Consider the following 27,147-nt stretch of genomic DNA (forward strand, 5'->3'; position numbering starts at 1 on the left):
TCTAAAGATGGTTTTAAAAAACACTAGCCAAGGGGACTTCCCTGGTGGTCCAGTGGGTAAAAACTCCACTTTCCCAATGCAGGGGGCCAAGGTTCGATCCCTGGTCGGGGAACTAGATCCCACATGCATGCTGCAACTAAGAGTCCGCATGCCACAACTAACACCCGGCACAGCCAAAATTAATTAATTAATTTAAAAAACAAAAACGCTAGCCAAGGTAACATAGCAAATAAATGATATATTGATGGCTATCTCTGATTCCCACTGTTAAGTTCCACCTTCCAAAAATAATAAAAAATAGCTCGTTTACTGAGCACCTACTGTACTCTGGATATATGCCTGCTTTACGTAATCTAATTTAGTTCCCACCATAGCCCTGTGAGGTAGGTATCTATTTTAAGGATGAGGAAAAATGGAAGCAAGACTTCCAGGGAGAGATGGTGAGTGAAACACATTCTTCTCCTTCCATTCCCCGGGGAATCTGCAGTGTTACGTGTCTCTATAAGTAGAGGTGAAAGGGGGGTGTTAAATAAGGAGGATTGCTTGGATATCTGTCTAAAAACTGGTCGGGTCCTTCTACCACTTTGTCAAAAGAAAGAAACTAGTCATCTGCTCTCCACACATCCACACTGTGGTTTATCCTCTGGAGAGGAAAGTTCCTTAACGGGAAAGACCTGGCACACTGAGGGCCACCAGTGCCTTGTGGAGAATGGAGGAATTGGATAAATGAATGCATGCTGGGTGTGCAAGCCCTCAGCCCTCTTTCCCATTAGGCTCTGCTAACACTGACACCAGGGACCTCCCTCTCCAGACAAGACTCCAGGTAGTGTCTTTCCTGGAGCTTTTGACAACCCAAGAAGGAAGATTTAAAGTTAGCCGAGGGCTTCCCTGGTGGCGCAGTTGTTGAGAACCCGCCTGCCAATGCAGGGGACACGGGTTCGAGCCCTGGTCTGGGAGGATCCCACATGCCGCGGAGCAACTGGGCCCGTGAGCCACGACTACTGAGCCTGCGCGTCTGGAGCCTGTGCTCCGCAACAAGAGAGGCCGCGACAGTGTGAGGCCCGCGCACCGCGATGAAGAGTGGCCCCCGCTTGCCGCAACTGGAGAAAGCCCTCGCACAGAAACGAAGACCCAACACAGGCAAAAAATAAATAAATAAATTAATTAATTAAAAGCCAACGTTTAAAAAAAAAAGAAAAAGTCGACTTCAGAATTTTCTAACTCAACATCCTAGCCATTGTTTTCTGGAATGAAGCCTGCTGTCGACAAGTTCCACCCTCATGCTCAGAACTTTCAGACAGGGGTTTAGGTCTCCACACTTAAAGATGAACAGACAACCAAGGATTTTCGGACATGTGGGAAAGGCTTCTAATAGGACTGACGGATACTAAAACACTTGAACGGAAAAAACAGCAACTTGACGAAAACTATCAGAGAGAGATGTGATATAGCGACCAAAAATTTATTTTGATGAAAAAAAAATAGGATACCAAGAGAGCAACATTCATAGACCAAAAATTAGTGTGAGGAGAAAAAATTACAGCAAAAATGGAAAAATTCCAAAGGTTCAGAAGACAGATTTAAGAAAATTTCCTAGAATAATGAACAGAGATAGAAAACAGAAGGGTAAGTACAAGAAAACTTAAGAGCCAGCCTAAGAGTTCTAGTTTTAAATAATAGTAGGTACAAAAATAGAGCAAGAGAAAATAAAAGGGAGGAAACCATCACTATATAATTTAAAGGAAAAAGAAAAGCCCAGAACTTTTCCAGATTGAATGAGCCTATCAAGTGCCCAGCATGACAAATAAAATAAGCCCATATAATCATAAAATTTCAAAACATTCAGCACAAATACACAGTCGTGCAAGGTTCCAGAGAAGAAAACTGTTACATCAGAGGGTCTGGCATCAAAATAGCTTTAGACGTAACAGCCACACAAAAAGCTAGAAATTAAGGAGAGCCAGGCCTCAAAATTTTGGAGGAAATTGAACCTAGAATTCAATACTCAGCCAAACTTGCAATTGAGAGTGAGTAGAATAAAATATTTTGCATATATATAAGGCTTCAAAAATTTACCTCCCATGCAATCCTTCCTACAAAACTGTTGTAGAATGCACTCCATGAAAACAGGGGAATCAAACAAGAAAGAGGGAGACAGTGCATGCAATAAGCAGGGACTCCTTCGTGAAAGAGGAGTGAAGGAAATCCCTAGGACAACTGTGACGGGGAGCCCAAGAATGACAGCTGTGAAGCAAAAAGGATAAAGAGTCCAGATTGGAGGGCTCTGGTAGAGACATTTTCAGGAAGATGGCCTTGTGATTGATGCACTTGAACATGTTGAAGGGGAACTTAGACAACTAGAGAAGAGTTTGAGATTGAATTAGGAAAAAGGCTATAGAAAAGCAAACAAGTATAAACAAGACAATTATTAACTCCAGGGACAACCAAAAAAACATGTGCAAGAAGGGAAAATCAGTTGTGGTTTACTACATGACTCAGGTGTGTGTTCCATTTCCATACTCATAATCATGGAAATACTGAATATTGATCTAATTGAAATTATTTTATCAGATACAGCTATACTGTATTAGAAAGATAGGAGCATGTTGGAGTAAGACCAAAAGACCAAGGAAGTGAGCTGAATGCCCACCTGCCACCTTGAAAATTCAGTAAGTAATGCCTAAAACTGACAAGAAAAAAAAAAAAAGATACTATTTAGATGATACGGTGGAAACTACCAAACTTATTAACTCAAAGAAGTAAAAGTATTAGCTTCTTGACCAGAAGACATTGGACCGTGAAAGTGGATCACAGGACTAACATCAGTGTTTAATGTAGATAGATATAGATACATACCTTTGATAAAAATAAAAATGTCTAAAAGATAGAAAAACTAATCAAATAGTAATCACTGTTATCTTTAGATGATTTTGTTTTTCTTCTACTTTTCTGTATTTATGATAAAAGCAATTAGTTTTATATAAAAAATATTCATTATGAACAAGAAATTGAAACTCAGAAACGGCCAGTAAATTTCCTAATTCCATTTATCTTGTAAGTGGTGGATCTAGGATTCCAGTGCAATTCTGTCTGACTCAAATCATTTTTTATCTTTCATCAAAGCATTCCATCTTTACTAAAAACCAAGAAGCAAAATTGCCATGCCACAATACTTGCTCCCCTCTCCATAGAGCTTCTTTCTATACCAAACACTTGATTGCTTTCATTTGTCTACTTATTTGCCTATGTATTTATTTATACTCATTTAATTCCAGAAAGATTAAAGAATGGATTCCGAAGATACATACACTATAGCAAAATAAAATAAAAGTGAGGCAGGGACATTTGATTATCCAAGTTCTCACAAATACAACTGAAAGAGTCATACTCAGTTTCCTGAGGATGGGACTTGATCCCAAGCTCCTTTTGTTTTTCCATCGGTGCCTAGCACAGTCCTGGGCACAGAGATGCTCAAAGAATATTGGTTGATTTGACTTGCTAGTAAAGCTATGGCTTCTGGAGGAGTGAGTTGAACTTCTTTCCTCCTTGTTGTGACTGTCTTGAAAGGGTGTAAGTAGTTTTTTTGCTAACTGCCTCCATTTGGGAATATAGCATGATGACTAAACATTCATCTAATTAATGGAAAACTGGTAAAATCCACCAAAAGAACTATTTTTAACCAGCGCTTCCATTTTTTTCGGTCCTTTTATTCCCTTTTTGGCAAATCATGCAGTGTCCATTCTTAAAAATAAATGGGCAAAGTGACAGCAGGAGGTATATGGAAGGTATGATGAGGTATATGGAAGACTAATTTAATGTGGGTACCTTCCAGTTGCCATAGTGAGATACACTTACTTCTGTTTGAAGATCATGCAGCAGTGACAAAGGCAATATCCTTTGACTTCTGCTGTTAATTATCCTTCAGTTCCTGGGGTTTTCATCCATGTCCTTGCTTAGGATAGTTGTTGGTTATGAGGTTGGTAGGGTGGAACATGGCAGTTCAGAGAATGGCAGTTCTTGACACTTTTGGGCTCAAAGAATGAGTAAATCAATCCTTGAGGTGTTTAAGATATAAATCTAGTGCCTTCAGAGAAATCTGAAGTTGTCACCATTCAAATGGAGACTTTCTTTTTTAATTGCCTAGCTCATTAAGAAGCCTTTTGATAATAGGTCGTTGGTAAGACATTCCTTAGGAGCTACGCTACCCATTTTATTTAAAAAAAATTTTTTTTTTAATTTTTAATTGAAGTATAGTTGATTTACAATGTTGTATGGAGGGACCAATTTTAAATGATGACATGCTAGGAAATAAACATGAAGAAAAATATCTTTAAAATGTTTCCTCCTAAGCTATTACATACTCTGTTAAACTTTGGTGATGGTACTTCCTCCACTTAATAAGTATTGATTATGCGTGTGCTACATGCCCAACATGGTTGTAGGCAATGTAGATACCATAGTCAACAGGATGGGCCCAGTGTCTGCCTTCATAGAGGGTATATTCTTGGTACTGTTCATCCTGTGACATGTCCCAACATCATTTTGCCTAATGTTTTGGCAAGAAAAGCATTGTTCTGGGCTGATACCACAGTGACTCATCCAGCAACAATAGCGAAAACAGTAATAATGATACTTTTATTGAGTTCTAACTAAAAACTCTTGATAAGCACCTTTGATATGCCTTATTTTACCTAGTCCTCCTAATAACCTTGGAAGGGATACTAAATGCAATCAGTTTTACAGAGGAGGAAATTTAAACTCAGAGAAGTTAACTAATTTAAAGTCCATAGCTAGTAAGCAGTGCAGCCAAAACCCAAACCCAGACTTTCATGCTCATAACCACCATATTGTATTGCAAAACTTCCAGGACTCATCTGTACTATTAAAATCACCACACTTGGAGCCACACATAGTCGGTTTCAAGTCCAAGCACCACCCCTGGGAGATTTAACTTTTTTGGGTCTCTGTAACTCATCCACAAAGTAGCAATAATATGACAACCTTATGGTGTTTTGGTAAGGATTAATTAGGATAATGTATGTAAAGCACTGGATCAGTGCCTATACAATGGGTGTACATAATAGATAATGAGTATAATTATCAACTTTGACCTAAGATGTGGTACAGTGCAGGCAACAGAGGCCTATTAATTATTTATAGACACCATTATTAATTTGCTTCCAATTCATGGGGATGGGGGCAGAGGTAGAAGGGGAGGTCTGAGGCCTTGGAAATCAGATTAAGTAAACTATTTATTGAGAGCCTCTTCACACTAGGGTTTCAGTTGCTCAGTAAGTACATCCTCCGTGCTCTCCACTGCTTGGTCACCTGTTCAACTCTTACCCTTTCTGCGAGGCCCAAATGAAATGCTGCCCTTCCCTGAAGCTCTTTTCATCTTCTAGAGTAGGAAGAAATTCCTCCCACCTTAGAACTCCCATGGATTTTACTGGACAAAACAGTGGTTCGTAAATAAAGCCCTGCAGACTGGTTCCGGGAAGTTTCCATCAAAATCCCCCAGGGAGTGGATTAAAATACAGATTCTTAGGTCCAGCCTCCAGAGTCTGATTCAGATGAGGCCCATGTATCTGCATCTTTAAAACAGTGTTTTGTGTGATTTTGGTGGGTAGACATATGTGGGAATCCCTGTAGGACAACATGAGGCTCTCAGTACATATGCATTCCTTTACATTGCAGCCGTTTATGTGTATGTTTCATTTCTTTTCCTTGGAGATTATCTTTCTGATACTCCAATTCAATGTAGGGATAAAAATAAGAAAAAATAGAAAGAGGAAGTCCCTTGTAACATTTTTCTCAGGTCCTAATCATCTCCTCTAAGATGTTCTGCTGCATTCCCTGGACAGCTGTTCCTGCTGTATGTTCCCATGACACTCTGATTTTCTCCCTACAGCAGTGGAGCTTGTATTAGTTGGAACTTGAATGAGTTTTGCTAAAAACATAAAAATTTAAAAATTATTGGAAGAATATCAGGGTGCCTGCAGAGTAATCAAGATAGGCCCTATCTGAATAGAAAGCCGTACATTTTAATGCCATCAGGGATCCCTTTTTATCTTGCAAGGCTACTTTATTCCATGTGTTGGTTTCATTTCCTGGGACCTACTGACCTGCTTTTTCTCCATTTGGCCAGTTCCGTTCTCATGTTCAGAAAGCTTTGTGATAGCGGGGGAAGCGTGCATTTCCAGATCAGAAAACCCTGCATGTAGATTGGAATGGCTCAGGGCACAGTCCCACTCCCAGCCCAGGGCTTCTGGCGAAGGGTGGGGGACATGATGAGTGACAGATACCAGTGACCGCACATGGTTGGTGGGAGGATCAGTGTTGTAAGACAGGATCCATGAAAAAAAGATCTTGTTGAAGAAGACAAGCCAGAAAGACGGACACTGTTGTGAGACAAGTCTTGCCCTGACTCTGTGCTGCATATACTACTTTCTCGGGTACAATTATCTACATTTAATGGGCTGCAGCAGAGAACAGCGTTTGAGGAACAGCTGCGGACTCCACCCCTTGCAGCTGCCCCTTGCTTACGCTGTGGCCTTGAGAAAATTACTTAATTACTCTGGGCTGCAGTTTGCTCAGCTTAAAAAAAAATGGCAATAATAGTAGTACTATTTCCTCGGATTGCTGGAAAATTGAGATAATATATCTATATAACATGCTTAGACTAATGCCTGATATTCCTTACAAAAATGTTAGATATTAGCTATTATTAATTATTCTGTTGTCCCACTAGACTGTCGGCCCCAGGAAGGAAGGCAACCTTGGCTTTCTTTCTCCCCAGCACAGAGCACAATGCCTGGTTGTTACTGCGTGAGCCATCAGTACAGCTTTGCTGTTGGTGAACGCAGATCAAGTTCAGTGAGAAACACCTGCACATTTACTCCACCTAAGTGTCTATTCTGCTGTCGTGGGGGGAGGGAGGGGGGAGGAATTACACACACATACACACACACACACACACACACTTCCTGAACTGGAGTGAAGAAGGGGCACATGGGGCCAGCTAAGCCATTACTGTCTCCATGTGGAATTGACTTTGCCTTTAGAGAACCGCAGCCAACCCCAGTGTCATGTTTAAGCAACCAATGTGTGTAATGTATCAATTGGGACCAAATAGCACTGGAATTTAACATCATGCTGTATAAGTAAAGGGTTTACTAAATAAATTGCCAGCATACGCAAGATAGGGAGAGCCTGCTTCAAGAGGATATTTCCCAAAGCACTTAAAAGTATCCACTTATTGACAATCACATTGGCATGATGGCATGCAAGGAAATGATTGTTTTGGCTTTTAATTTAAGCAGTAGCAGGAGTTTTTAGAATTTTTGGAATTTGGAAATTTTTTGTTCTGTGTATCTTGGATAGATATAACCTTAGAATAAATTATGTTGTATTTTAGTAATGTCAAAAGCTATTGATTTAAAATACAAGTACATGCTTTTAACAAAAAAAAAATGCTTTTTAAAAAGACTTAAGTCCAGAGGGACAAAAAGGGAAAGATTGATACATTTGACCATATAAAATTTGACTATAAAATATAAATTTAACACTTAAGTTTTCTACCTTATTAAAAATGTTTTAAAGTCAAAAGCCAAATGGACAGCCTAGAAAAATATTTCCGAGATGTACTAAGAGAAAGTTAATTTACTTAACATTTTAAATGCATTTGCAAATCAATAAGAATAACTCATTAAAAACAGGCAAAATATATGAATAGGCAGTTCTTTGAAAAAATAAATGTACAAAGATATGAGACTTTACTCATTAAAGAAATACAGCTGACCTTTGAACAACAATTGTGTGGTCCACTAATTTTTTTCAATAAATACGTACTATGGTAACTACAGTAGTACACGATCTACCTTGGATTAAATCCGCAGATACGAAACCACAGATATGGAGGAACCTCAGATTTGGAAGGCTGACTATAAATTACATGTGGATTTTTGCTGAGAGCAGGGCTGGCACCCCTAACCCCCTACATTGTTCAAGGGTCAACTGTATAAAGTAAATAATTCAATTTTTTTTCACTTGTCAGATAAAGGACAGTTGATGTGATAGTGTTGGCAAGAAGGTGGACAAAATGTCACTCTTACACGTTGCTGGAAGGAGAGTGGGTGCAACATCTTTGGAGTGCTGTTGACAATATCCAGTAAATTGGAAAATCCACATAATCTTTGTCCCAGTAGTTCTACTTTTATAAAGTTAGCCTACAACACATGTACATAAGCTGATCAGATCAAGGATGTTTATGGTAGTATTGTAGGAAATAGCAGATAATTAAATCATCTTTGAAAGTCCATAAACAGGCTATATATTTTATGGTATATTTATGCAATGAAGTATAAAGGAACTATTTAAAATAGATATAGAGCTATATGTAATGGTATGAAAGGACAGAAACAGTATAATTATGTAGAAAGGGCTTATAATCTCTGTTCCTACAGGAATGCTAGTACCTTGCTGTCAGAAGGGAATACATATAATATGCAGGAAAAAATCTCTTAAAAGATACAGAAGAAATGGTTAATAGTGGTTGCCTTCTAGGAATAGAACTAAAATTTTGGAATGGGAAGAAGACTTAATTTTCTCTGAATAATTGTACTTTTATCATTTGTAACTTTTAGCTTTCAGTGGGCCAGACATTATACTTCTGGTTTATAGTATCTCATCTTCAAAACCAATTAGCTCTGCTCTACAGATGGGGACCTTGTGATTTGAAAAGATGGAGTAACTTATCTAGGGTCCCACCGCTGGTGTCCTTGTTCTCTCATCAATAGAAAGGTTTACAGAAATATCAAGGAGTGCGGTTCTCAATAATCTCACGTATGTTCATGATTCCATACTTAGGAAGGCTGAAATATTTTTAAGGAAAAAATAAAATATTTTCCAAATATTTTTACCTCAAAAGCAGACAAAAGAATGGATTTTCTGCTTTACTTTCTAGAATGCTCTTCTCCCAAATTCCAAGTGTCAGGGTGGTATAACAAAGTCTAAAAAGTGTTTCCCCTTTTCTTTCCTTCAACACTGTTTATTGACCAGAATGTTTAGACTGGGGAGATGGTAAGAGAAGTAGAACAAAGGAAATAAAGAGCATCAGGCCTGAATCCCACCATCAGTACGCTTCCGTTTAGGGAAAGACTTGGGAAAGCCTGACTTGTGATTCTAGAAGGAGAGACGAAGAAGTCCCACCTTGCTTCCCCTGATTCTACCTCTGGAACGGGTGGACACACAGCAAGAATAACCTTAAGACAGCTTTAGAGATTAAGAATGTGGGTGCAGGATCAGAAAGGTGTATATGAATTTACATGAAGGTGGGTTTATTCTATCCGCTCCTCCGCTCAAGTGTTGGGTGTGGCTTTGTGATAACAGTCAACTGCTGCCCCCTCAGTTGGTCTTACTGTCCGTGTGACTTATAAATTAAAGCCTACCAAAGAGCTGAGTGTGATTTTAGTGCTTCAACATTTGTTTTTCATACAATAGCCCCTAAATGCAATTCCTTGGGTGCTCACACAAGGAAAACCAAACTGGATTGGACTTTGACGGACTGTCTTGGTCTTCAAATGGGGTACCTTCTCCGAGGATTTACATGTGTAGCTTTGACTGAATAGGTTTTGCCTTACTTTCTGACTTACGAACCTAACCCCAAGATGAGTGAGTCACAATACTAGTTATAATCATGGCCAATTATTTAATCTCTCTGAGGCTGAACACGCCGATCTGTAAAAGCCGTAAGGTTATTGAGAGAATACAATGAGACATACAAAGGAAACATACATAAACAGACCTCTAATGCCTATAGAATTTCTGTGTCTGGTTGATTAGTGGAGAATGTGCACCTATCCAAAAGAAAAACTCTAAAATAAGTCCTTTCAAGATACTTAGTTTTAAAAATAAATAAAAATATTCCATAGGATATCATAACGTTAGGATCTGTTCAGCTTTGTCTATTAACCCGATATACCTCCAGGCAGCCTTAAGAATACTGTATGTACTGACATGACGGTTGCTAAGACTGGGGTGAGAAGACCTGTGTGAAAGCAAGACTCTGAGGCAGAGAGGAAGGTGCCGGAGGTTGAGCTGCTGTTGCCTGTTTGTTTCCCCGCGGGCCACATTCCCTGGCCCAGCCCCATCAGTGTAAGTGAGAACCAGATTCTGTCTCTCCCTACACTCAACCATGACCTTCAAAACCCCACAAAGACCCAGGGTCTAACAGGGTCTCCAGGAGACCCTTTTTATCTTCTTGGCACCAGAGCTTCTCCAGGAACCAGAAGGAAAGTTTTAGAACATGATACAAGGACAAGACACAAGAAGAAGCCACAACAAAGGTTAACTTTGCTTCAGAGATTGAAGAAAACACTGCTGCAAGGCCACCACACCACAGACTGCAAAGCCCAGATGTGTAGAAATGACACTGACAGCTGCCTTTTACTTCCGTGTTGCCTGCTAATATCCATGTGTCATGATAGCAGCTTACCGTGGTATTTGCTGGGAGCTCTGAATTAGCCTGTTCCCTAAGCAGTAGTAGTAGTACTAGTAAAAGTAGTTTGTTCCAGTTCATATTCTAAGTACTTTACGTATGTTAACTCATTTCATTTTGCTATAAACCCTATGATGTATGTATTATTTTGATCCCTATTTTATCAATGAAGATACAGAGCATGGAAATAAATTGCCAGGAAAAAAAAAAAAAAGAAATTGCCAGGATTACACAAGTATTCATTGTAGGAGCTGGAATTTGAACTCAGGTAGTCTGTCTCCACAGACTGTGCTCTTAATCTCAGGGTCTGGCAAATTTTTTGTAAAGGGCCAGCTAGTAAATATTATCGATTTTCATATGGTCTCTGTTGCATATTCTTTATTGTTTTTTTTTAAATCCTTTAAAAATGTAAAACCAATCTTAGCTCACAGGAGGCACAAATACAGGCAGCAGGCCCATTTTGGCTGTGGGCCACATGTAATCTGCTGGTTAACACTGCACAGATTGATCAAAGGTTTAAGCACACGGTGGGTGTGCTATTGCATACTCCCCTTAGGCAAATCCTATATGCCTATAATATAACTGGTTTTCTGTTGACAAAATAATCCACAGTTCTGACTTCATCTCTCTCTCTCATTTTGTCTGAATTGATGAGGTTTGGTTGCCTTTTCAATCAGCCTTCCTCCAAACTAGTGTTGCTGTCGTTGGACATTTAAGAAGGGACCGTAAGGATAGAATAAGAGCTTATTTTTCAGTCACTTTCAGTGTGTCATCGGCTTTCTCTCCAGGATGTATTATTATACAGGGAAGTGACCTTAGGCACTATGGCATTGGACTGGAGTTGGATCTTTCTTTGACTGACTAGAAACAAAGGCATAAATAAGATGTAGTATCTCTAAAACCTTAAGGTTGCCACTTTTCTGGGACCTCACCTGACATTAATTAAGGCAGTTCTGCTAGTAGAAATTTATCAGCAACCTGGCATCTAATCCTTTATCATTTTCATTAAAGCTTAAAATGGCTTAGAAAGAGACATGGTTCGTGAAATGGATTGATATCGCAATGGAACTTCCTGCTTTCTAGGTACCTGCTATATACTTGGAGATTCAAAACATCATTACAGCATTGTAGGCTAGGCTGCTAGTGAAGAAACCACTGTGAGTCATTGGATTTGCTAAAAATGAAATAAATCTTGATTATTTGTGTTTTTTTTAACACTTCCATAGTACATAATGCATAACTCAGCCTCATGTGATGAGTGTGAGGAAATCATTGTATTGGTTATTAAAGGTTGAAACTTAAGAAAAAACTTATAAAAGTGTTTTTCAAGTTATTTTGACCACAACTCACAGTAAAATATAGACTAAAAAAATTCTCATGATACAGTACACGTCTGTCTACACACAGATGTAAACTGAAACAAAAGTTTCAGAGTCAATACTACTCTAACTACATTTGAGACATTTCTGATATTTTATTATCTATTCTATTCCATTAAACTTTTTAATGTTCTTTATTACAACTAAATTTATTTCATAACTTATTAATGGGTCTTGACTCAGTTTGAAAAACACTTCCCTAGAAGACCCACATTCTCACACTGCTCTGGTTGACAAGAAGCAATTGTTTGGGGGTTCTTCTGTATCTTTACAGCTTACTTTATTTGCTGAGAACCAGATTTATGTGAGATTTACGTGTAAATCACTGTACCAGGCTCTATGGGAAGTGCAAAGAGATGCCTTCAACTACCTCAATCCAGGAATTTTCTGAGTTGCCGGGAAAACACAGGTAAACAAAGCAACATATAATCTCTGCCCTCATAGAGTTTATGATCTAGTGAATGAAAAACACTCAGAACTCAAGGAGTTTGGGAAGATAACATAGTCAAGTGAATGACTTAAGTAAGTAAACTGTCTTATTAGCATTTTTCTGGATAAAAAGTGTTTCCTTATCTAGCAGGGTCAGTCCCATTTTTACAGATGAGAAAATGGTGACTCAGAATCTGTCATTTAGGCTTAAAGACTTAAATATAAGACATGACACCATAAAACTCCTAGAATAGAACATAGACAAAACATTCTCTGACATAAATTGTACCAATGTTTTCTTAGGTCAGTCTCCCAAAGCAATAGAAATAAAAGCAAAAATAAACAAATGGGACCTAATCAAATTTATAAGCCTTTGCACAGCAAAGGAAACCATAAACAAAAAGACAACCTATGGACTGGGAGAAAATATTTGCAAATGATGTGACAGACAAGGGCTTAATTTCTAAAATATACAAACAGCTCATACAACTCAACAACAAAAAAACCAAACAACCCAATCGAGAAATGGGCAGAAAACCTAAATAGACATTTCTCCAAAGAAGAAATACAGATGGCGAATAGGCACATGAAAAGATGCTCAACATCACTAATTATTAGAGAAGTGCAAGTCAAAACTGCAGTGAGGTACCACCTCACACCAGTCAGAAAGGACATCATTACAAATGCTGGAAAGGGTGTGGAGAAAAGGGAACCCTCTTACACTGTTGGTGGGAATGTAAATTGGTGCAGCCACTATGGAAAACAGTATGGTGGTTCCTCAAAAAACTAAAAATAGAGTTGCCATATGATCCAGCAATCCCACTCCTGGGCATATAGCCAGGCAAAACTATAATTCAAAAAGATACGTGCACCCCTATGTTCATAGCCGCATTATTTACAATAGCCAAGACATGGAAGCAACCTAAATGTCCATCGACGGAGGAATGGATAAAGAAGACGTGGTATATATACAATGGAATATTACTCAGACATAAAAAAGAATGAAATAATGCCATTTGCAGCAACATGGATGGACCTAGAGATTATCATACTAAGTAAGCCAGACAGAGAAAGACAAATATTATATGATATCACTTATATGTGGAATCTAAAAAAATGATACAAATGAACTTATCTATGAGATAGAAAAGACTCAGTTCTAGAGAACAGACTTGTGGTTGCCAAGGGGAAGGGGTGAGTGGGGGAGGGAAGGACTGGGAGTTCGTGATTAGCAGATGCAAACTATTATATATAGGATGGGTAAACAACAAGGTCCTACTGTATGGCACAGGGAACTGTATTCAATATCCTGTGATAAACCATAATGGAAAAGAATATGAAAAAGAATATACATATATGTATAACTGAATCACTTTACAGGAGAAATTAACATAACATTGTAAATCAACTATACTTCAATAAAATTAAAAAAAAGAATCTGTCATTTACCAGAATTACATCATTGTTTTCAGGCCAAATCCAGGATTATTTGTAATAAATATGCTGCCTCACATGATTAAATGTTTTTTGTTTTTTTTTTCTGAAATAAAGTGAGTTGGGAGTTTAGAAGAAGTGATGATTAAGTCACATTATAAAAATGTTTTAACCTTGAGAAAGCTTGGAAGATGAGAGGTCCCATTACTCGTCCCTCTTTCCTTCAGAAGGAGCTAATCTGATTATTTTGGGGTTTTTTTTTTTTTTTTTTTGAAATCGACAAATTATGTCTTTTAAAGAGAAGAATGGCACCTTCTTATATTTTGCAATCTTTTCTGATTAAATTCTTAAAATCCCTCATTTGGAATTTTACTCATCTAAATCCTTATTTCAAAAACCAGGAAAGAAAGTGGACATTTTCTGAAGATCATCAAGGCAAGGAACCAAAGAATGTCACCTGTCTGGGAGAATCTATGCTTTGTTCTTCTCTTCACCAAGCATTTCTTGAGCATTGACCCAAGAGACCATGCTATCTATAAACTAAACATCTACTGCTTCTGACTCCTAGGAGTGAACATGTTATTATTTTTTAATTGATGTATAGTTGATTTAAAATGTATTAGTTTCAGGTGTACAGCATAGTGATTCAATATTTTTATAGATTATATTCCATTTAAAGTTTAGGAGTGGAAATTTTTAAATGGCAGATGGAAAAGATCATCTCAACTTCAAATGAAGTGTATAAAATGGACTTTTATACTCATAATCATCCTCATCTCTTAGATATCTGTGCCTTGGGGATCAACTCATTCTATAAACTTACATGTGTAATAGTTTCTTACTTGGGAAAATTGAGATCATTTAGATACACGAAAGAGTGGTTTTAGTGAGAAAACAGACAAGGAGAAGATTTTTAAAGTGCCAACCCTTAGTAGAACTGTATGCACAGAGGACCAGGTCTCTGGCCACCTATGTGAAACCCTCTGTTATATCCACTTAGAGCCCAACAACTTCTTTCTTTCTTAACATTCACCAAGAGTTTTAATTGTCCACTCATTTTGTGACTATTTAATCCATAAGAGTCTCTCTGTGGAGCCCTCACTAGACTACAGTCTCTATAAAAGTAGAGATTTTATTTCTACTCTATTACTACTATATCCCCCAGTACTAAGCAGTGTGATTAAGTGTTAAAGAAATGTCTATTGGATGAATGAATGGTCATGTTAAGGAATGTTGTTTTAAATCATGTACTTAGGTTTAGTTCAATCTTTATATATTATTCATTAGCTACTAAAAGAGCACCTGAATCACTCATGATGTTCTCTCTGTTTGTTTTACAGTCAACTTTGACCACTTTGAAATTTTAAGAGCCATTGGAAAAGGCAGTTTTGGGAAGGTGAGAACCGAAATGATTAACCAATAATGGGGTATGTAGCTCAGACAACAGAGAGCCCAAGAAGGTTCAGATTAGTTACTGGGACCACAGTAAATGATAATTCAGAGATGTTTTTATAATGGGTTTTTATAAAATTATTGCCACAGTTTGAGCAAAGTATGAGACAGGCAGCTACATAATGAACATGTATGTTCTCAGAATTATCTCAAAGTCAAATCAGTTTACTCACTAGAGTTTGAGGCTTTCTCTACACTAACGGGGAGAGTAAGATTTCATAATCATTTGCAAGTTGTACCAGTACATTCAGTAACAGTTGTCTTGTCAGTATAAGAATTAAATCTTTTCATGTGGGAAAGAAGCCACCTGATTTCTGTTTTCCCCAATTGTACCATAGTTTTATTTTAAAAAACCTACCATAAAATTCATACACATTCAGTCCAATTCTTTGTAAGGATCTTCTAGATTCATATCCTGATTACTGTTGTGTCTTGTGGAAACATACTTTAACAGAATATCTCATATTTCATAGTGAACTTGCATTTTAGAATCATCTGCTGTCGACTTTATCAGGCATTATATGAACCTCTAAAAGAATTTCAAAAATATGCACATCATGCTTAGTGCTTTTCCCCATGCTTCAAGTCCTTTTTGGTTGTATCACCTATGGCTGTCAACAGAAATTCTTGCACAATATTGTTCATCTCGACAGTTTAGTCATGCCTATTTTGGTCACTAAAAAGCAGAATAAGGATGTTGTTAGTTATTGGAAGATTCCTGACATGGAGGCAGCTATTTTCCCCAAAATGCTGTCTTAAAAATCCCCAAAAGCAAAAACAGGCAAACTTGTTTGAGAAGGCAGAGATTTAGAAATTGACTTGGTACAGGGGAAGAAAATGAAATTTTTTACTCTGAAATCAGAGCTAAGTGGCAACTTTACCATCAGAGACTTTGCAAGTGATGGGGCCTCCATGCTGTGATAAACAGTCTTGTTCTGTCTCATTCCCATGATCCATCATCTCCCTAATCACTTTCTCACTCTGGTTGGCACCGTTAGGTCTGCATCGTACAGAAGAATGACACCAAGAAGATGTATGCGATGAAGTACATGAACAAACAAAAGTGTGTGGAGCGCAATGAAGTGAGGAATGTCTTCAAGGAGCTCCAGATCATGCAGGGGCTGGAGCATCCTTTCCTGGTTAATTTGTGGTAAGTGGTTTTCTTGGACCTCTGAATGGGACACTCCTACCTTCACCCCCAAATCCTGTTACATAAACACATCCTGATTTCTACGTGTGCATGGGCAAAACCCTCACTGGGATCTTTCTCGGGACTTTCGTTCGCCTTGGTTTCTTTGACTTTATAAAGAAACAAAAATGTTACATTATCACCAGTAAATACTGCTCAGTTCAGTTGCCATATTTCCCCTTGTCCTTGAGGTCAGTATTTTTTTTAAAGCATTGTCATTCAATAGGCTGGCAGGGAATGAGTTCAGATGTCTTCTCACTCATTAGGTCTTTTTCCCCCTTACTTGTGGGGCAGGGACTTGGAGTGCAAAGTATGGCATCACTGGCAGAAGATGAGGTTGACTGTTAGAACTTGTACACTTTCTCCTTAAAGTGATTGGCAATCAACCTGATTCCTTGCAGCATACTTCTTAAGCAGCCACATACATACCTGTGAGTTGGAAAAGGACGGGTGCTGCCTTTCTCACCAAATAGGCTTTAACACAACCGGAGCTAATTTATGTCAGTAGCTAGACATTAAATGACTGATCTGCTCTTAAAGCCATTATCATAATCCAAGCCTTAGAAGATGGCGGAGACGCTTGCATTATCTATTACTTCCTGCTCTCTTCTTACCCATGGAGGTCTTTATGTGGCTGGCTCGTTTTGCTCTACATTTTAATGCATCCATTATGTTAAGAGTCAGTTCTTAAAGCTAATTCAGTATGACTGTTATTTAAATATGTATACCAAGCAGTTCTTACTTACTAGCAAAGGGGAAAAAAAAAAGAGATCTCTATTCAGAGAATACTAATGGAAAAATCATCGAAATGTCACTGTGTGTTTAGGGAGATTCTCTGGAGGAATCAGTGCATAAAACCTGTCTCCCTCCATCTTTAATTAATACAGTTCACTTAATACACAATTTGCTTGAAGACTCTATGCCACAGTTGAAAAGAAGATGGTTCTGTGTGACTTGGAAATAGGTCTATTAGAGTTTATGCACTCTTCAGACATGGGGAAGCTCATTTTGGCCCAGCCTGGGTGTATTTAATCAGTATTTTACAATGGCCTATTCACAAATGCTGCCGTGTAAAGAGTTAAATGGATGAAGCTCTTTCTTCCCCATCCTTAGCAATCATCAAATTGCCTTTTTTTCCCTCTCTTCACAATGACGTTCCTCCCTTTGTTCAAACTCACATTGTCCTCCTTCAAAAGTTCAACCAACTACTTTTCTTCTTTTAAGACCAGGAACCCTTTGTAAGGGCACATTTAGCATTTTGCCCTCTCATGCTTGTCTGTCATCCCTGAGGAGGCCATGTTGATTTCATTCTATTCCCTTTTTTTTTTTTTTTTTAATAACATGAGTGTTGTGAGACTTTAAGCTGGCCAAAGAGTATAGATTTTGCTACTTGCTCACTTGGTTTCATTCCAGACATCATTCTCTTGTCTGTGCATGCTGACTTGGCGATAACAGGACATATATCCTATTCTACCCTTCTTCTCACTTCTGACACTGAATCTTACAGTGGAACCCTGGGCACCATTAACACTGATAGAAGAGAGAGAAGAGACAGCTCCACCCCCATGATTCAGTACGACATTCAGAACGGGAAACTGATAAGGGGCATTCCTAAAGGTACAGCAGAAACCCCTTTGTCTTTCAAACCTTGAGATAGAAGTCTTCAGACTTCAGCATCTTTATTCCTTCTAATAAATGCTTTCTGCCTTACTCAGTACAGCATAGTGAATATAAGTGATCTTTCCACAACTATTAAGCACCTTGCAATGCTTCAGGAGGTGTGGCTGTGAGTAATTTACTTTATCATTTTTGAGTCCCATTGTTATAAGGTACGCTTAATGTGTGTAATTTGGGTTGTTTCTATGAGTGAAGTATGATCAAGTGCTCTGCCCGGTGCCCAGCACATAGTAAGCATCTTACAAATGGTAGCTTTTAATTTCCTTGCTCCATTAAGGCATAGCATTCTCAAGTGCCCATCACTGGTGGCCAGTATGGAACCCCAAAAGACAAATCTGAAGGGTGCTTGCTCCCAAGGCATCCTGGCAAGTTGTGTGTGGTGAAGGAAGGGAGGAAGAGTCTTCAACTCATTCCCTGTAAGAGCTTATGTTTGTTTTGTCTTCCACCTGCATTCTGCAAATCAAAGAAAAGATTCCCTGTGTATTATGTACAATTTAATCAAGATCTTTCTATCCTGGGTTTAACTAGACTGAGCTTTATATCCCCAAAACTTCAGGAGCCGATTTTCTTAAGAAGCATTTTATGATTAACAAAATAATAGCAATATTTTTTAGAACTCTTCGGTACCCATTCACGTACTCTATTTTGCTGATATGTTGTGTAGGCCTGCCAATATTGCTTTTAATAATAATCTTCTCATGGATGCTCAAAATGTCCTCTGGGGATTTGTTCAGAAAATTCTGGTTTTCAGGATGAAGGAAAACACAAATTGTTTCTCGTTCAAGCAGGTTTTACACTAATGTTAAGCTGGTTTATGAATATCTTGGTATAAACACATACACATATGATCTTTGAAAACTTCTGCTCATTGCAAGTTGAAAAACAGAAAATCACATAGAGAAATGAAATTCTCCAATAATCCTATCACCTTGAAACCACTCCTAACAGTGTGTACTTTCTGCATGTGATTATGCATGAGTCCCATTCATTCCTTCATTCATGTATATATTTCCTGAGCATCACAATTTATAATCAGGGTTGCCAGATAAAATACAGGATGCATAATTAGATTTGAATTGCAGATAAATAACCGATAACTTTTAGTAGATGTCCCAAGTATCACACAGGACATATTTTAACTGAAAATTACTCATTGTATGAATTTCTAATTTGTGGGCATCTTGTATTTTTATTTGCTCAACCTGGGGACCCTAATTGTAACAGAGACCCGTATCGTGGGGATGCAGTAGGAGACAGAGGCCCTGATGTGTCCCACATCACCATAGCCGTGAGAGGCTTTTACTAGTCAAATAGCACATGAATATATCAACCATGAGAAGTGCATGAAGGAGCTAAGGAGAAAGAGGGGTGTGGGCGGTGTGTGTTTTGAGGGTTTTCAGGGAAGGAAGGTCCCTAGTCTGGGGGCATCAGTGTTAAGGGTGGAAGCACCTTCTGAATTAAAATTCAGCCTCTCCAGCCTCCACAGACCTGGCCCGACTCAGAACACAGTTATCAGATAAAGGCCACGTTATAAAGTGAAGGCTGCCTGACAGGGCTGGCATCCAAGAAAAGCAAATACAATCTTCCTGCGAGCCCCTCCCTGAGGGCCTCTAACAAAACCCTGGCAACCCACAGCCCGCAAACAATCGCCCCAGTCCTGCCCAGCACAGCCGATCCCCAGGTGGCTTTTGTTCATTGAGATTAAGCCTGCAGCTGCGCACAGCCACTCAGGGCTCCGAGCTCTCCTCGCCCCGCGTCTCCCGTTCCTCCCATCCTGTGAACTGCAAGGGTCCTCGTGTGATTTCAGGAAACGAGGAGATGCGATTGTCTGTGTTAAATGAAAAGGACCATTGGTACTGGGAGTGCGAAAAGGGAGCCCCGTGAGATGGCTCAACACAGTCACATAAATGCGTTCCCTGGAAGCAACCTCTATCATCTGTGACTCAGACAGAGTGCCAGCACCTCTTCACGGAATCAGAGACCTTTGAGAACTCAGCGTAGCCTTCAGAGTCCCAGCATCAACCATAATAGCTTCTATTACTTTGGGTTTTACATATATGTTCTCATGTATTCATCCCAACAACCTACGTGGATAGGGATTATTCTTCCCATTTTACACCTGAAGAAACTGAGGCTCAGAGAGGTTACACCATTTCCCCAGAGTCACACAGCCAGGACTCAAACCCAGGAATCCTGATTTCAAAGACCCTGCTCTTCCTGCTCTACTCTACCCTCCCCCACAGATGTCTTGTGAGACTCTCTTACAAAATACGTACAGAAATGCAATTTATTTTGCTGATGTTTCTCCACACCCCACCAGAATGCAAACTCCATGACGCAGATATGTTAGTATCTTTTGTTTACTGCCTCACTCTCCAGCTCCTACAATAGTGCGCAGCTCACAGAAAGGACTCAATAAATATATGTTGAATGAACGAATGAACAAACGAAGTGAATTAGCAGTGGGACTAGTCTTCTGGCTCCTGGTTTTTTGCTCTTTGCCCATCATACCTCTGCCACCTCTTGCACACTCACAAACAGCCCCATATAATCATGCCCATTCCAGATTCTTTGTAGGCCCTGAGGTCAGAGGGACCCGAGTTTGAATCCCTGTTTCGCCACTAGCTAACTGTGTAAATGAAGCAAGTTACATTATGTGTTTTCCTTGGTTTCCTCATCTATAATTGGGAATAACAGCAATATCCATAGCAGAAGGTACTGCTACGAATAAGAACATGTATATAAAGCATCTCAAACACAGTAGATGCTTAATAAATGATGGCTTTAAACAAACAACTCTGAGGCCCCTCCCGGAAATGATGTGACCCCCTGCCCCCATAGCCAGAGATGATTCTAAAGATTCTTAGGTGGACAAATGCACCTGAACTTGAGCTGGCTTGGGCATTAGAAAGTCTTTTGTTCTAAAATTTTAACTCAAACAATTTCTTTGAATCTAAAATAAATGCCTTGGTATAAAATAAGGAAATACAGAGTGTTCTAATGAAAATAATAAATACCCATATATCGTCACTCAGAATAACTGTTGTAACAGTTTCCTATTGCTGCTTTAACAAATTACCACACACACAAAACAACAACAACAAATTACCACAAACTTAATGGTTTAAAACAACAGGAATTGAAGTAGCTGAGGTTAAAGCTATTTTCATAATATAATGAAAACATTATTTTCCTTTTGCCCTGCATGGTTATTTGCACTGAAACTTCACAAACAGACAAAACTAATCAGAACAATGATTACCTATGGAATGTAGAGATTAACTAGAAGGTTGCATGTGGAAAATTTAGGGAGTAATTGAAAGATTCCATTATCTTTACTGTGGCATTGCTCATAGGAGAGTATATATTTGTAAAAATTCATTACATTTTATACTTAATATCTGTGCATTTCACTATAATTTTCCCTCATTAAAAGAATATGGAAAATTTTTTTAAAACACAGATGTATTATATTACAATTCTGGAGGTCAGAAGTGCAAAATCAGTCTTCCTGAGCTAAAACCAAGCTATCAGCAGGGCTGGGTTCCTTCTGAAGGCTCTAGGGGGAGGACTTGTTTCCTTACCTTTTCCAGCTTCTCCGGGCTGCCTGCATGCCTTGGTTCACGGCTCCTTCTTCCATCTTCAAACCTCTCTCTGACTTTCTGCCTTCCTCTTCCATCTTTTAAGGACTCCTGTGATTGCATTGGGCCCACCTGGTGAGGATGATTCTTGACCAAGCTCTAGCCAGTCTCCACTGGGCCCTCTGCTCAGCTAGGCCTCAACCCTACCCAATAAAGACTTGAACAAAACACTAACATCCTTTTTAACAGCTCAAGGCCTCATCCCAGGATGACCCTAGCCCGCTTATAGTGCTTGCCTGAGAAAACTCAAGGCTGGAGAAAACTTTACTGTTTGTTCCACCAACACCTGAAGATAGGGCCCCTGTCTCCCAGCCACTGCGGAAGGGGAGGAGCCCAACTTCCATACACGGCTTCAGTTAACAAACCAGGTGGGTTTCACATGGACCAACCCTACCTTCCCAGTTTTTGTAAGTTTTCACTTTCCTGGCTCTTCTGAGCCCCCGCTCACCACCCTCTCTATTCCCTATTCAACAAATCAAAGTTGAGTTCAGTTCACAACTGGACTCTTTCTATTGCAGTAGGATATTACGGACTAAACTCTCTCCTTACTACTTTAACCAGCGTCAGCTTTGTTAACTTAGGAAGAGATGTGATTAAATTAAGGATCTTGAGAAGGGGAGATTATCCTGAATGATCCAGTGTTGTCATAGGAAGAAGATGTCCCTGATGAACTTGGATAGTTGGGGAAGAAGGAAGCAGTCCCTGAAGAAGAACTTGGCAGAGAACAGTCTTATCGTGTGGCCAATACATAGTACTTGTTCCATATAGTTGTTGACTGACTGACTGTTGGGCTAATGGCCAAGAAACTGGATCTTTATAATGCAGACTTATTCATTTATTCCTCAATATTACAAAGGATTCCTTAGAAATTCATTGGAAGAATATGTGGTAGCTTACGTAGTATCAGAAGTAAAGCTTGAAGAAGTAGGTCTCAGGAGGGTGAGGGACAAAGGCAGTTCTGGGACTCTAGGTAGCAGGTAGTAATGGACAGGCCCTTAAAGCTATCTCAGCTGGGATGAATCAGCTCCAGCCAATTTTCTAACCTTGCATCACGGACTCAACATTCATAGTCCTGGGAGGGAATCCAATTGGCCTTGCTCAGAAACATGCCTACCCCTTGGCTAGAAGAAAGAGTGAAACAATAATGACTCCTAGATTGTTGGCCGGAGAAACTGGGTGAATAATTGTGTCATTCACTGAAGAGGAGCAGATTCATTGTCAAAATCAAGAACTCTCTTTAATTAACAAGAACTCTCTGTTAATTTTGAGCTGCATCTTAGTCATCCATATAAAGCTGTTGAATAGGCAATGAGTCTGCTGCTCAGAAGAGAAATCCAGAGTCAAAGGAGAAGTCCCACAAAACACGAATATGGGAATCATTGGCTTATAGGTGCTATTTAAATCAGAGACTTGAAGGAAGCACCTTTGGAGAGAGATTACGTAAAAGAAAAGGGCTGAGGACTCAAGACCTAGAGCATTTAATACAGTAGTTCTGACAGAGGAGGAAGACTCAGGGAACTAGACAAAGAAGGTTCTCCCAGGAACCTAGCCAACAAGCTAGGGGTAAATCAGGAGAGAATCCTAGAATCAAGAAAAGAAAGTGTTTCAGAAAAGAAGGCATGTAAACCATTTCAAGTGCTGCAGAGAAGTCAAGAATAAGGAGACAACTGCCCACTGACTTGGGAAGGGATAGATGTGGTGACCTTGATATGAGCCAACTCCAGATGGTTGGACAAAAGGTGGAAGGGAGTGGCTTGATCAGAACATGGGACTGAGTAATTTTCTTTTTGGAGGGTGGAGTGCAAAGTGGTTTTGTTGTGTTTTGAGATTAATCCGTGCTGTCACAAATAGCAATAGTGTATTGTCATTTCTCTATCATAGTCCATTGTATGACTATCCCATGACTTATTTATACATCTTACTATTTTTTTATTATGCAACACAATTTTTAATTGAAATATAGGTGAGGTACAGTGTTGTGTTATATATATATATATCCTTTTTCAGATTCTTTTCCCTTATAGGTTATTACAAAATATTGAGTAATAGTTCCCTGTGCTCTACAGTAGGTCCTTGTTGGTTGTCTATTTTATATATAGTAGTGTGTGTATGTACATCTTATTATTGATGGATGTTTGGGTTGTTTCCAGTTTGAAACTTTTACAAATAGTCCTGCTGTTAACATTCTTCTTTGTATCTTTTGGTAAACAAAAGTACACACATTTGGGGGCAATACACCTAGGAATTAAATCACTGGATCCTAAGATTTATGTAGGTTTACCTGGCAAACAGTTTTCCAAAGAAGTTGTACCAATTTATATTCACATCAGCAAGATGTGAGAATTCAAGTTACTCTAAAACCTCACCAACACTTGGTATTGTCAGTTTCTTTACATATAGGTGTTTCAGTAAATGTGTAATTGTATCTCATTTGGTTTCAGATTGAGTTTCCCTGGTGACTTAGAGTTTGGGAACATTTTTATATGCTTATTGGCCATTGGGAATCCTCTTTTGAGAAGTGCTTGAGTTTTTGGTCCTTTTTATGGTTTGCCTCTTTTTCTCATTGATCCATAGAAGTTCTTTATATATTCTGTAAACAAGTCTTTTTGAGGATGTAAATTATCTGCCCAGTCTGTGACTTACCTTTTCACTCTATAATGATGTTTTTTAAAATAATCATTAAAGCTTGAATTTAAATGTGGTATAATTTATCAACCTTTTCCTTTATGGGTAGTGCTTTCTGTGTCATGTTTAGGTAATCTTTGCCCATACCAATGTGAAAATATCTATCCTGTTTCCTAGAAGCTTTGTTGTTTTAGCTTTTACATTTAGATCTATATTCCAGGACCAAGATTCACTTTCTTTCCCCATATGGCTATCTAATTAACCCAACACCATTTATTGGAGCTTTTATGCTTTCCTTCCTGCATCACAGTAGCACATTTGTTATTAGTCATCATGTACGTGTGGGTTTCCAGACTTTGTTCTATTGATCTACTTGTGTACCTTGACACATTTATCACACTACCCTAAGTACTACAGCTTCAGACTGGTAAAAGAATTCAGTAACATAATTCTCCTTCTTGATTATCTTGATTACAGTTGGACCTTTTCAATTCCATATAAATTTCATAATCAGCTTGTCAATTTGTATTTTAAAGCTGCTGATATTTATATTGGGTTACACTGAATTTATAGACTAGTTCAGGGAGAATTAAAATATTTGAAAACTATTAAACCTTCCAATTTATCAAATACACACACACACACACACATAATTAAGGTATCCCTTAATTTCTGTCTTTAGTTTTAGTTTCTAGTGTAGAGTTCTAGCATATTTGTCTTTAGATTTATTTCTAGGTATTTAATGTTTTTAAATTATTATAAATAGTAATTGTTTATCAAAATTTAATTTTCTAGTAGTTTGTTGCTTGTTTACCAAAATACAATTGATTTTCAGTATTGATTTTATGTCCAATGACCTTGTTAAATTCTCTTATTCTTTCTACCAGTAGGCCTGTAGATTCTTTTGGATCTTCAATATTTACAATCATGTCATTAACTAACAGTGACAGTATTAGTTCTTCCTTTCCAATCTTCTTACCTTTTACTTTCGTGCCCATTGTATTTGCATTGAGAACAATGTCGAATATAGTGGACATCCTTATGTGTTTGTCCTGATTTCATGAGGAAGGTTTTAGGGATTTCAAGATTTCATATGATGTTTGCTGTAAGCTCTTCGTAGATATCCATTATCACAATAAGAAAGTTTGCTTTCAGTCCTAGTTTGCTAGAAGTTTTGATCATGAACGGGTATTAAATTTTGTCAAATGTGTTTTTGTTTTATCAAGATCATTTCTATTATGTGGTGAAGTAAAGTAATTGATCTGCAAATCTTAAAACAACCTTGATCCTAAAATAAACCCTAGTGGGTCATGTTCTATTACCCTTTTGTATATATCACTAGACACTATAACACATATTTTTAAGTATTTATTTTTATATATTATTTTTATTTATCAACATTTATTTTATTATGTATACTATATATATATATTTTTCAAATGTGCATAAACAAGTTTGAATGCAGAGTATGAGCCAATCAAGAGGAAGGACCTGGTAATGTAGGATAGAGAAGGGAAGATAGCCAGAGCAAGCTGCTGAAGGTGGAGAGATGGATGTGATTCAGGGCACAGGTAAGTGTGCTGGCCTTAGGGAGAAGCCAGGGCACTTCTTTCACTGTACTAGGACAGAAGGCCGAGTATGTAACTGTATATACTCCTAAAGTGGTGGATTTGTTGCTAGGCAGATGAAGTAGTTCTCATGCCATTGCCTCTGTGACACATGAGTTACCAATTGAGAATGAGGAATGGGCCCAGTATAGGAAATTTTGAGGAGAAAAGCTAAGTGACTGAAAGTGTAAAATTAATAGAGAATTAGGACTTTCTTAATATCTATTTGAGACTTGTGGTTAAAAATTTAAGTGAATCCAATCAGCACTGTTTGTGTTTTTTCTCCTCAGAGTGCACTTAATGGATATTAGTTTGTTTTCTGTTGCTGTTTTAAAGCATATAGGTGTGTTTAATCAGGACTGGAGTTTAGCTGGGAGAGGTATCCTCACTATGATAGAATTTGATGAATTGAAAAATATATTTGAGGACGTAGACTCAAGAAGTAGACTCCTGGGGGAAACTTAAAGAAATCATACATTCGTGAAGTCTAAGACAGTTAATATTTTTGAGGTGTTATGCTAAAATATTACATGCATAATCTCATACATCTTCAAATACCAGTTCCTATAAAATAGGAATAGTATTTGTCCCCTTATAAATATGAGTAAGCTGAAGAAGAGAGGTTTGATTCCTTGCCAAATTACAAAACCAGAAAGTCATGGCAAATCTAGATTCTAAATCCCACCCCCCAAATTCTTTAAAACACTGTTAACTTTTATTTTAATGTTGCTTATACATGTATCATTACTTCCATAACTTTAAAAAATTATACACCACTGCAAAATCAATTTTAAAACATTTCAAGAGCCTTTTAATATGATGAGTTATTAATGTTTTAGAGAAACAAAATCACCACTTGTAACTTAATATATTTCAGTTTGAGATAAAAAAAAAACATTATGCCTACTCCTGCTTCCCTGGTAGAGTTCCAAGGGCTGGATATCAGAACTAGAGTTGCATGGAAAGCCTCATGAGACGGGAGCAGAGACAGGAAAGATCAAAACATTTCTGAAGATGCAATTGATCTAGTTTGACAATAAACATTAGTCAGGTAATCGGAAGTGGGATGCATTAAAAATGAGAGACTAGGAGAAGGGCATGGAGGACAAAGTAAGAATCTCTGTATTTGGTAGCAGCACTGGGAAGTCCTCTCCCTGCCCTGGAATTCTGAGACAGGGGCAGCTAGGTCAGTAAGGAAATAAATTGCTTTTCTGGCTAG

The 27,147-nt window shown here is 38.4% G+C and overlaps 2 protein-coding genes across 6 annotated transcripts in view; one reads left to right on the forward strand and one right to left on the reverse strand.

Annotated features, from left to right (window-relative positions):
- PPP2R2B (protein phosphatase 2 regulatory subunit Bbeta) overlaps positions 1 to 27,147 on the reverse strand; it is a 685,183-nt gene that overhangs the window by 592,956 nt on the left and 65,080 nt on the right. The window lies entirely within an intron of this gene.
- STK32A (serine/threonine kinase 32A) overlaps positions 1 to 27,147 on the forward strand; it is a 127,109-nt gene that overhangs the window by 24,129 nt on the left and 75,833 nt on the right. For all 4 annotated transcript variants that reach the window (XM_061189805.1, XM_061189804.1, XM_061189807.1 and 1 more), the window contains exons 3-4: positions 15,078 to 15,133; positions 16,188 to 16,339. In XM_061189805.1, the coding sequence (XP_061045788.1) occupies positions 15,078 to 15,133; positions 16,188 to 16,339 (208 nt within the window). The remainder of the gene's footprint in view (positions 1 to 15,077; positions 15,134 to 16,187; positions 16,340 to 27,147) is intronic.

Source organism: Eubalaena glacialis, chromosome 4, assembly GCF_028564815.1.
Source record: "Eubalaena glacialis isolate mEubGla1 chromosome 4, mEubGla1.1.hap2.+ XY, whole genome shotgun sequence".
Lineage (NCBI taxonomy): Eukaryota > Metazoa > Chordata > Mammalia > Artiodactyla > Balaenidae > Eubalaena > Eubalaena glacialis.